Below are 12,963 nucleotides of genomic sequence, written 5' to 3' on the forward strand. Positions count from 1 at the left end.
GGTGAGCTGCCCTTCTCTCTCGTGCGAGGAATCCCTGGAGCGATCGCTGGAGCGGCGGCGGTCACGCGAGTGGTCGCAGCCCCCGCTGGCACCGTGCAGGCTCATCTTCTGTCGGCTCACCGCTCGGTACTTGCTGCGCTTCAACACAAAAAGATGACTCAACGACCGTGCGCAGGCGCAGCGGGACATTTCCGTTCATTGTGGGGGTTGCGGTTAGGTCGCAGGGTGTATTCATCTCGTTTTGAACACTGGTTAGTAACGAGAAAGCTTGGAATGCAATGTGTTTTGCAGTTGGGAGTATGATTAATGTTCACAGAATGCAGTCAATCTGCATCAACAATTAGATAATTGATGCCTCTGCGATGCCAACTATTGTACGGGCCAGCCCATCTAAAATGAAAAACGTTTCGGTAAAACACTCGGTTTTCTGAAATACTAGTCTTTAGTTCCACAAAATTTAGTTTGATCCTCTTCATGCAAATGTGTTAAATAGGGAATTAAAAAAAAATCAAACCCCAAAAACATTATTGTTTTAGCTAAAAATGTAATCCAGTTTTAAATTTATGTACAATGCCACTTTGAGAAAAGGGCTGGAAACAGACTATTTCAATAATCAATCTGTCAACCATTTTTACGATAGGATTTTTTATTTATATCCTGTTATTGTAAAAACGAGACATTGTGCTCTGTGGTATAACAATACATTGATTTGATCAATACTTTGATTAGCTATTTCATTAAAAAAAGATGTTTTTATTCCAATGTCAAACATATTTCAGCAATAAAATTGTCAAAAATGTAGAAATTGCTTTGTTTTTTCAATTGCTTTAGGATGAAATAAACTGTTAACTGGGTTCGTAATATATTAAATCAATCGGAGGCACTTGAATTGTGGCAAAATGTAAAATGGCCAAAAATTTCATCACCCACAAAATGTTATAATCATGAAATTTGTGTTTTACAACCGTAGTCTGTCAAATGTAAAAAATAAAAAATATCAATGTTTTATTTTAGTTAGCTACCTTTAAGAGGGAGTGAAAAATAAAACAATATCGACTTTTGAAAGCAGAAATTAGGAATTGCTCGTCTTAACGTTAACATATTTTCTAAGTAGTATTTCAGTGTTTTGGTAGCTGACGTTTTGGAGAGGAAAACAAATAGAGCCTGATTAATGAGATCGACGATAATCGAATGACACTGATACATAGGATATATACTCACATTAACGGCATTGACGTCGCTAATAAATCCCGATTTGGTTTGGTCTGGTCTGCTCACCTCGGATGCTTGCACAGTTTGCGAGGTCGGCTCGTCGATTTCCCTTCCCAGTTTTCGGTGTCACTGGAGTTACTGTCATATGATTGCAGACGCGTTGCCATCACCCGGACAGCCGGAAGTCCGCTCCGGAAGTGTCAGAGTTCATAATCAACTCAACTGGACCCGCTGATACATATTAAAAAATAAAAATAAAATCTCATGACAAAATCTGCTTGTTGCTTTCAACTCGAAATTGCTTCGATAGAATTCACTAGTGATATCGTAATGAAACATAACTCCTATTTAAAATACTAACACAAACCCCATCAGACTATATAAGGCAATAGACGATTAGCATTAGCTCAGTTTCCTGCCGTAGCCGTAGCATTCCACCGTAGCTGACCGCGTTGCTAGCATCAGTTTGTATTAACATTTGAAAATTAACTGATAAAATATCACTCAGTCCAGCACTACCGTAGCTTATAGACGATCAGATTGTCATAGAAAATATAAAGTTACCAAAACATCGTATCTTTCCGCCGAAATGTGGATCCCGAACTGCTACCTAGCTGGTCAGCGTCCAGCTTTCAAAACAGTCATGCAGTGACGTCATGTAACACGTGACGAGTGCATATTCAGAAATTTCCGGAGCGAATGAAAACGTTTCTTATTTGGAAATAAAATATGAAATTACCACGATGTTTTTCCTTTTAAAATTTCTATTGAAAACCCAAACAACAACTTTTGGTCTTTCCTGTTTCGCGAACTACGGCTTAGTATTTTTTCATTTCGAAAGTGCGTTTGAGAAATGCAACTCAATTTCAGTCGAAGTGACCTTAATTATTAAAAAATAGGCTAAACACGCATAAATATAATGATTTAGTTTTAACATGGATCTGATACTTATATATATATATATATATATATATATATATATATATATATATATATATATATATATATATATATATATATATATATATATATATATATATATATATATATATATTCATACTCCCAAAAATGAGAATTCGTATAAGCATAATTAATACACATCTAGATAAAACAGTAACAGAAGAAAAAAAATACTAAAATGATCCAAACCTTGCATATTTCAAAATCTCGCGATATGTAGCTTCACATTTAGTGTTTTTAAATAATGGGACAGCAGGGGTCGCTAGACTGTTTAAGCATGTGACACGAGTACACAAAATTTACATACGTATATCAGCTTAATTCATTAAATCATTTAAATTTAAATAAATAATGGTTTCAAACTAAAGTTCACATACACTACAGCTCTATATTACATAAAAATATTATAATCATATCAGAACAAAACAGTCATATAAATTTAAAAAAAAATCTAAATTAAAATGAAACAATTTGAATAACTAATGTAAATTAGTTTTGTTCTCGTGAAATTCGTTTAAAATTTAATTAATTTAATTTAAATAAAAATAGCACTGGTTGGCGAGCTGTCAATTAGATTTACACCGAAAGTAATACATTAGAATAACGTGCATGTTGTTGGAACACAAAAAGAAAATAGATTTCATTTAATTATATATAATAGTTGTATATAGTTTAAACCACAAGAGGTCACTATGAGACAACATTATTGTGTGGCCATGTAGCCTGCAAAAGTATGCTTTGGAAAGGATTCCAAACATTTGGCATTGATCCAATATACTACCAAAAACCACGAAAGTACCAACACTGACCACAATCTCCCACCCAATGTTTTGTCCCTTAAATAAGAAATATAAATTAGTTCATAACCAGGAATTGTTTTGGGCAATGTTTACATAAATTACATTCATTCATTTTCCATACCAAGCCGTAGGGTCACGGGGGGTGCCGGAGCCAATCCCAGCCAACTATGGGCTCCAGGCAGGAGACATCCTGATTTGTTGGCCAGCCAATGGCGGGGCACAAAGAGACAGACAACCATTCACGCTCACACTCATACCTAGGGGCAATTTAGAGGGTTCAACCAGCCTGCCAAGCATGTTTTTGAGTTGTGGGAGGAAACCAGAGTACCCGGAGAAAACCCATGCAAGCCCAGGAAGAAAATGTAAACTCCGCACAGGAATGTTTGAACCTGGGATTGAACCCACGATCTTAGAACTGTAAGGCCAACACAATATACTATGTTTGTTCAGTTGTTTTTGTTTAAATTATAATATGTATATCTTTAAAATTACTACACTGTAATTGCAAAATACTTTGATTCAGTCTGAGCTGTATCATCTAAGTAAATCACCAGAAGAATTTCAATAGCATTTCTAAGAAATAATTGTTTCATGTGAAGCTCTGAGGACAATATATATGCAACAGACAGTAGCACTTCAAATCCATACCGAATGAGAGGGATGAATTACAAATGGAGCCTCGCTATTCCAGGGCAAATAGGATAGGAGGTGGCCATCACTGTTGAATTATTGATCATATCATGTCCAGTACTGTTGCAAGCCTCCCAGTGTTTGTTGCAATCTTGATGTGGAACAGATAGCAGAGGGGAGGCTTGAAAGATGGCAATTCTACAGACATGAAACCACCAAAGACAACGTTTGACATGAAAAGGTTGTTATCATGGTAATGACGGCATTACGGAGGACTGTGAAATCAGGTCACAACAATGCAAAAGAAGCAAAAGTTGAAAAGGAACAACATGCAAGTGTCAAGTGCTGATGTAATGAAGATATTATTTTTTATGACATTGGTTCTCAAATAAAGAGAAAGAACAACGAACTCATTGGCTGCCATTGACAGTGCTAGATGTCCAATCCATTTTGACCGGGAGAGGCTGACAGAAAATGTTGCATTGATTTTTTTTTTCCTCACTCGTAAAAATGTTTTTGATCAGTTTTGGCTCCACGTATCGACAAAATGAGTGACAAAAAAAGTGCAACCTAATTATAGGTGATACATATTTAATGTAGAAAAAGGTGACTTCATTAAATAACACGAAGCCCAGTCCAGTAAAAAGAATCTCTCGGTAAATTGCCCGGCTTTGGCTCAAGTAAAAGTAGGTTGTGGTATGCAAGGGATGAGATGCATGGATGGATGACCTTCTCAAACGAAGATGCTAGCCAAAGCTCTCCTCTCCTCGACTGAGGCACTGGAGCATTTCTGGCTGCTTGTCACGTGTGTGCAACAGCGCGAACGGCGACTTAAGTGAATGTGTCTTTTCCAAGTTTTCCCTCAGTTAACATTCTTGAATTATTAAATGACGAGACAAGGCGATGTTTACTTGCTTTTGCCTGCAAATCTCCTTTGCTAAAGTGACTGCACTTAAAGTGCGACACTCGTGGGTTAAAACCTCAGACAACCAGGAACAGCAATTTAATAGCTAGGTTTTATCAGGTTTTTTTTTTCATCTTCAAATATTCATAACACAGTCAATCAGCACGACTGTATCTTCATTCATTTATTCATTTGCTGAACTGCTTTATCCTTACGGGGGATTGCTGGAGCCTATCTCAGCTGACTTCGGGCACGAAGCAAGGGGACCCCCTGAGTTAGTGGCCAGCCAATCGTAGGGCACGAGAAGATAGACAACCATTCAAGCTCACACTCATACCTAGGGGCAATTTAGATTGTCAACCCAGCCTACCATGCATGCCTTTGGAATGTGGGAGGAAACCAGAGTACCCAGAGAAAACCCACACAGGCACATGCAAACTCCACACCTGGAATTGAACCCAGAACCTCGGGACTGTGAGGCCGACGCGTTAACCACTCACCTGCTTTGCCACCAACTGTATCTTAGAATTATATCTATATTTGTATTGCATTTTATTTAACAGGGGTTCAAAAATATTTGGCCATTAAAAAATAAGCCTTCCACAATGTTCAGAATATAGTAAGTGCCAGGTGCTGGTAAGAAAGTAAAATTCGAGAACTGTCAGCCTGAATAAAGCACAATTGTCAACAATGTGATTGCAGAAGTGTCAAAGAATTATGGCATGTGGTTGAAAATCCACAAGGGGCCCTGTTATTATACGGCTATTTTTCAACAACACAATGGATATTGGAGTGGACAGTTCGGTCAGGCTTCACTACTTTATGGGCACATTGTGAGAGGGAAGTGATGATCATTCTAAAAGAACAGAGAAAATCCGAACATGTCGCTTTGACTTGTGAGTTTTAATTTCAATTTGCACTTTTATAGCCTTAATTTCTCCCCATTAATGTGCTTAGAAACACTATGAATCTATTAGACACTTTAAATGGTGCACTTTCATTAGTTGAAATGTGATTTTCTCCTTTTAACATGGATTGGACGTCTGCCTATCTTCTTCAATGGCAGACAATGAGCTGATAGTGTTTTAAAAAATACAGTGGTGCTTCCCCTAACGAATGTTTCTACATACAACATATTCAGGAAAAGTTGGTCTCTAGATATGAAAGGAGTTTGAGCGGTGATATTGCAGACGTTGGAACGCATTACGTCATTTAAATGTAAACTCCGTCTTTACTTACAAAAAAATAAAGTTACGAAACCACATTTGGAACAAATTAATTTTGTAAGCAGAGGTATTACTGCAGGGGGTATTTCAATTTTTGGGGGCATAAGTACTCAACAGTCACCAAAGGGTACAAAATCTGATGATGTTTGATAAGGAGTAGCACAATTTCCAAAATAAAAGTGATAACATCATAGAACTCATGTAAAACTATTTATGACTGTGTCAATCAAGAATGAGGATCATTGTATTTTAACTAAAATTGTCTTGAATAGTATCAAATATAAGTGCAAGTGGAGCAAAACTGTATGAATTCTATCAAACATCATTTTGAAATTGGTTTTGATGACTTTGCCGGGATTAAGTCTTCCAAAATTGGACTATAAGCTTCTTAACCTTCCTCATTTGCTTTCAACCTTCAGGTGAGTGAAGTCTTGCTCCTTCCAAAAATCTATTCTGAGGTGACATTCTCCCCTGTTTTGAGAGCAAACTCGCTTTCAGGCAGTGACGTGAAGGAACTTTGTGGATTCCCCAAAGACTTTCACGGTGCACACAAACAAAGCAGACACCTGGCATTGGATTCAAAGTAAATGTCACTTGTGAGAAGAATTGGGATAAAGGATTCAGCATCATTATCCTGACTAAATTAGAAGCGCTAATAAAAGCAGATTTATGTTATTTGGACTATTCCCAAGATGTTTTTCACTTACAGGGACGTACAGAACATCTTTTAATAATGGATTATTAACCTTTAGCAACCCACCAGTGTTGGATTTTACACACGCCTACATAGATTACTGTAAGTAAGGCGAGCTGGGCTTCACCATGTTTTTTTTTTATTATCATCAAAGGCTGTAAGTGAATAATTCCTACTGAAAACTGGCTGTTGGGAGTGCACAAACAGAATCTTTAAGTGCCTTCTCAAAATGGAATGTCTTTTTCAAGCCAGCACAGAAATTTAACATAAGAAAATGCAAGGTTATGTTCGGAGCTGATGCACACAAATGTGGAGAACTTCACAAAGGCTCCTTGTTGGAAGACAGCGCTTCAACTCGTGTCTATATTAAGACCCAGCATCCATTTTCCGTCAGTCACAAAGATATTGACGCATTTTTGACAAGATAAAATAGTTCTGTTTAGAAATCCTGGCCCCTTCAAGTCATTGTGTAGCTCTGTGGTTTAGTCCCTCTCTTGCAATCGATAAAGAGCAGTGCAATTATGTAAAACTGTTACAGTAATTACCGCGCAGCCAAAAGCTAGTTAAACTCAAAACGTTTACATTGCATGTTTATATTGATCTACTAATCCCTTAGTCCCTTCTCTATTAATTTTGTCAAGAGCCGAGAGTCAGGAGGAGGTCAAAACCAGATCTTATCTCCATTCAGAAGACATGCACTTTGGTCATAAATGGGAGAAACCCATTGACCATAAATCTGTAATTGTGCTAAAATGAATCCGATTGCATAGCAGGACCGCTAGTAACAACAGTACTAGTAACAACAGTAACTCATTGGCTGCCATTGACGGGAATAGACATCCAATGATCCCTGCCAGGCATCACAGTCAGAATGGATTGGATGTCTTACATTGCATTGCATGAATGACGTTAACCTTTATGAGACGGACAAGCAGGCAAGTAACGAAGTGAGTTGGACCCAACTGCAAGGAGGTCAGGAGAAAAGAGGCAGCTATGAAGTAAAATGTTCATTAATAATAACAATAATGCAATAAGAATGTGCAATATCAAGAATGGAAAGGAAAATAATACATGATACGATCTTATTAATGAAGTGTGCAAATCAAGTGTTTCTTAGACTGATGTTAACGATTAAAATCCATTTCTAATTTTGTGTATCGCTTGTCCTCACAAGGGTCGCGGGGGTCCTGGAGCCTATCCCAGCCAACCTTTGGTGTACCCTGAATCCCTTCCCAGTCAATCAGGGCAGTTAAAATGTTTACCACAAAATCTGACAAAGCCATTATGGTACGGACTGATACACTTGAAACAGGTATAAAAAACAACTAAATAAATAAATAAGCCACATACATCTTATAGTTAATGCATATTTTCAAGTTGTCGCTGTCTCGCCATCGTCTCTCTGTCTCATAGTTTTTTTTTTCTATTAAGTCAATTACTATTTCACTTTTTTATTATTCTTTTTTTTAACTGCAGGCAGTGTTAAAGTTATCATGTGGACCACAGAGGAAAGAATCTTATCTGAATAAACACAATGTATTTTTTTCTGATGTGTAATAGTATAAAAAAATATAAATAAAATCCATTATTTCCCAAAAGTAAACAAGATAGCCATTGTCAGACATTTTTTTTAAATGTAAATTCTTTATTTTTTGTATCCAATCAAATGAGATTTCTCAAACGACCCACTGTGCAGACATTTTAACATAAAACTTAATGTTTTTACACCTGCAAAGTCTCGTGAATCATTTTTAACACCACTGGAAGCCTGGGTACTGTAGATGAATAAATGAAGTATGCTGTTTTTATGTAATGAGTTTATAATGAAATATATATGTGGTTTGCTGCTTTTAGCAGAACCAGTTAAACAAAATCCCTTAATCAAGCGTGTTAGTTTAATTGAGGACTCCGAACTTTCCCCGTAACTCTTGTAACGTTTTCATAGGAACCCTCAAACGAGTGAACTCGAGTTTATTTTACCCTCCAAGTAGTTCCTGTCAACCAAAGTGCACTTTTATGTGCCCTTTCATGCTTAATCGCGCTCAAGTTGGCCAGTTGAAAAAGGACCTTTTTTTGCTTAGAGCATATTATTGCTGCAGTCACAAACAAGCAAAAGAAGGATGTATATTTTTGTCTTTCCTCGTACCCGGCGGACACCCCCGAGCGTCCAAAGTGGCGTGAGCTCACGGCTTTGTCACGCATCCTCAGGCATTGTGCTGCGTCAGACAGACACTGTGGGAGTAGAGATCAACAGCTGACCTGGAATTCAAGATGACACCCACCTAGTCACTATGCCTTAGAAGGCTAAGATGAAAAGGAACAAGATAAAGCTGGTTCGAGGAAAATAGTTTTTTTCTTAAATTGAATTAAAACTGCAATTCCTCCACAAATGGCATATGGATGTTTGAAGAATTTCCTTCAAATTCACAGGCAAGAAGAAGAAATATGAACTCGTTGAAATGATTCTCGCTGCAAGCAGCCTTCTTGTCACATTGATGAGACAACAAAAAACAAGAACACATTTGTGATGTGGGTTTGTGGTAAACACAAGAGGCTATTCAAACAAAGAGATAAAATGACAGCTAAAAATAAGCAAATCCTTCCCTGTGTTTTTCTCAATCTTTTGCTGAACTTGTTTTGGAGAAGAAGCGAGACAGCCACAACAATTCAGTTGCGATTGATTTACCACCGTGATCAGGAGATTATATTTTTGATTTTAATTGTGTTGTACTGACGACTTAAAGCTCTGAATTTCAATGAGTTTATCACTAGCATACGTCTATGTCTGTCAATGGCAGAGAATGAGTTGAAAGAATCCAAATGAGTTTTTTCTCTGGACAGAATGCACCAGTGGCGGGCCGTCAGGTCCTTCAAGGCCTTCTCTGCTGGCCTAAGAAATATCTGAATCCTATATTATATTTTGTCCATCAATAAATGTAATAATAATAATAATAATAATAATAATAAATTAATAATAAATTAAATAATTCCAAATTGTCTGTTAGCTTCCTTTCATTGCTTTTCCCCCTGGTTGCACTGCTTCCAGATGTGTGTTTTCATATTGAAGCATTTAACCAATCACATTTCAGCCATTATTTGTTGCCAGGGTCAGAAATCTGCCTCAAGTCCTTCACAATCAGTTCTGCAGGCTCTGCTGCATTAAACAAGCGTCGATAAGACTGTTGCTTTAACCAATCAGATTTCGAGTTGGCAACACCACAATGCCTTGTCGCAGGCGTTATTATTGATTACTTTTTGTGTCGCAGCTGTAGCTGCAGTAGAGGTTTTATAGCCACAAGATAGTCTTTGAGGGTTGGATTGATTCGCTGAAGGCATCACTAGAAAATGCACGGACCGCCGCTGGAATGCACCCTCCCACCTTTTAGTTGATAGTAGACATCCAATCCAATTGGAGAAAAAAATGGATAATAACTAGATAATAAGAGCATAACTGGCATGAAATGACATTGAAAAACAAACATTTGTGCTAAAATTGCTGAATTTAAGTTGTTAGTACCCGTTAAGACACGCTAAAAACATTTTAAAGAGTGGAGACAACACTAATGCTGCTGACATAAAATGAGGACTACGCCCACGTGTGTGGCAGAAACGCTTCCTGAATGAATGGATGTTTCACGCTGGAGATTTTTGATGAGCACTTTGCTTGAGGACACCCAGAAAAAAACACAAAGCTAAGGGTGGAGATAATGAGCAGATGAACATTGTTATGCAGCGCGGCATACAAAAGTGATGCCTGCAGGTGGTGGAGGTGCATACGTTCCAAAAAAAATTGACTTCACTGAGGAGAACAATGCAGATGTCAATTCTGCATTGAGACAGGATGTATTTGCACATACAGATTTTTAACTCAGTGAATGATGCCTGCCAGACCCCCAGTTCAAATAAATTGGGCATATATTGCCGGCAAAGGAATCTTAACAGTCACATTTCACCCAAATGGGTCATTTTTATTGCAGTGAAAATGTCACTTTGGGAAAATGCAACATTTTTGTTGTTGTTTTTTAAATTTCTGACAGCTGTTTTAACCCATTTTTAGGCAAACCTGTTCAAGTTTGTTGTGCTGAAGTTTTCTTTTCCAGTACATTATAGAGTGATGTACGTTGTGAGGATAAGTGGTACAAAAAATGATATATATGTTAAATACAGTGGTTTTTTTAAAAAAAATTTTGTAATTGTTCAAAAACTGGACGTGAGAAAACAAAGATCATTTTGGGATTTTGCACCAAAAATTGACAGCAAAAATGAGAATTACGCTGTCTAATGCATAGTCTGTTTGTGTCTTTTTTGTTTTTAATTACCATTTAATTGAAATCATCTTTTTATAACATAATATAGGATGCTTTTGCTTTTGGGAAGTGCCTTGAAAAAATGTTAAATTATAAATACAATCGCTACTAACAAGAATAGTAAGAGGGTTTGAATTCTTAAAAATGTAGTCTGGAATACAAAATGAAAACGTCTGTTCACCACCAATAGTTTTTACGGGTTAAATCCATTTTTTGACTTTTCTGAGTCACAGCTGTCATTGCAACGACTGAGCGAGTCCGTAATGATGCAATCCTGCAAAGTGCTGCTGCGTGAAGTCAGAGTAACCAACGGCACGTTTTGCACGACCCTGAAGAAGAGGATATGTACCATGCAGGTAAAATCACTTTCATGTGTTTGATGAAAAATCCGAAGGAAAAAAAGCAAAGCAGGACATTGCCCAAGGCTGCACTTCAATCAAGCCTGTGCAAATTCAATGTATCCATCATCACAGATGAGCAACATGCGCCATATACAGGTTCAAAAGCTTAATCACTCATAGTTTGAGGGCTATTCGCTCTAACGTCACTTTCACAGCCATTATTCCAACAGAACAAATATGCCTGCCATCATCGGTCTACAGCGTGCGCCTGCAGATAAACCATACACTGATATACACCGATTGCTCGTCATTAATATCATTTTTGGGAATAGATGCCGACACGGGTGGAGATGATAGCGCCTGTCTTTCTGTAAGGAATGTTTGAATGTTTGTGGAAGCTTTTAAGAGCGGAGGAGATAACAAACAACATCATTCATTCATTCATTAGAACATTTTTTTCATACAGTCAAGCTGTATTTAATTTTGGAATTCATCTTCTAGAAATGTTTGCAATGCATTTTGAACTATGCTAATATTCATTAGGTAAACACAGTTTGTATTATCTTATATTTCATGCTTTCCTTTCGATTATGATGTCTTTGCATATTTAAATATTAATTTAGCTTTTATTGGCACATTTTTCATTTAATAATTTATTTATAATCATACAGAAATTATATATATATATATAAATTCTGTCAGATTATAAATAAATTATTAAATCAAAACTGCCAATAACAACAGTTTTCATTTAATAATTTATATATATATATATATATATATATATATATATATATATATATATATATATATATATATATATATATATATATATATATATATATATCTTTTCTTCATATTAAAAACTAAAAAATGAAATGTTTTTGGGTTTCTGCTGGGATGCACATGATTTATATGCTGTCTTTTTTTTAGACCCAGGGACAATGCAGAGGAAATTCACCCAATTCAGACACTATAGACTCATTTGTAGCACTTTATCTTGTCAGGGCAACATCATATTGAGCTGTTGTTTCCAACAATCACATTTGTAAGCATTTCACCTGCTATAGATGCTTTAGATTGCAGCCTTTGTCGCCTTTAATAACCTATCGGACTTCCTCAAACTTTTACAAGGGCAGCAGCTGACTGACAGACGACAGATATCTTTGTCCCAAGAGATACGGTATATGCTCCAATGATTTCGGTATTCAATTTTCAGGGCCAGTCACATTATGAGGTGAGAGCTAAGGCAGGCGCAAGTGTTCCTGCTTGCTGGAGTCTAAAAGTGAGGTGATGCGCACAGTAAGAGTGCACATGGCCACGAGCGGGACTTAAAGGCGAGTTATATAAGTCATGACAGTAGGAAGCAGTAATGATGCCCTCCATATAAATGAATGCAGTGAGCGGAGCAAGTTGGAGAGGAATAGTTTTGGATAAAGGACTGTGAATTTTATTTATTTATTTATTTTCTTTTTTATCTTTGGTGAATTAGATATCAGAATAAATTGACCGCTCAGACAGTAAGAAAAAAAAATGTGAGAAGAAAATGTGCTGGGAATAATATGGCTAGTTTTCTGAGACATTTGAGAAAGGTAGTCTGGAAAACGGTTTCTACAGCAACCATTGGTGTGAAAGAAAAGGATGCGTGAGTTTGATATATTTTTAGACAGGTGGGAAATGATGTGATGGGGTGAGAGTCTTTCATTAGTTAAAAAAGATGGTTTAAAAATATTTGGTAGACAGAATTGTGGAATAGTCATGACGATCTCTGCTGTTTGCACTTGTGTTTGGATAGGGTTTTTTTTCCGGATACAACATTAAAAAATAGGTTTCTTGTATGAGTCAAAGAACCTGATTTTACCTTATGTGTCTGAAGGCATTCCACCGAA

At 36.9% G+C, this 12,963-nt stretch overlaps 1 protein-coding gene across 3 annotated transcripts in view; it reads right to left on the minus strand.

Annotated features, from left to right (window-relative positions):
• The window catches only part of btbd10b (BTB (POZ) domain containing 10b), a 7,878-nt gene extending 6,002 nt beyond the window's left edge, over positions 1-1,876 (minus strand). Inside the window, exons 1-3 of one of the 3 annotated variants that reach the window (XM_077592068.1) lie at positions 1,777-1,876; positions 1,279-1,443; positions 1-133 (exon numbers count right to left, since the gene is read on the minus strand). The exon at positions 1-133 is cut by the window's left edge and continues 46 nt beyond it. In XM_077592068.1, the coding sequence (XP_077448194.1) occupies positions 1-133; positions 1,279-1,379 (234 nt within the window). In that variant the 5' untranslated portion in view covers positions 1,380-1,443; positions 1,777-1,876. Of the gene's footprint in view, positions 139-1,221; positions 1,444-1,776 lie in introns of those variants that run through there. The other 2 variants (XM_077592087.1, XM_077592078.1) reach the window with 2 other exon arrangements.
• Between the last annotated feature and the right edge of the window lie 11,087 nt (positions 1,877-12,963).

The sequence above is a fragment of the Stigmatopora argus genome, chromosome 2, assembly GCF_051989625.1.
Source record: "Stigmatopora argus isolate UIUO_Sarg chromosome 2, RoL_Sarg_1.0, whole genome shotgun sequence".
NCBI classification, from domain to species: Eukaryota; Metazoa; Chordata; class Actinopteri; order Syngnathiformes; family Syngnathidae; genus Stigmatopora; species Stigmatopora argus.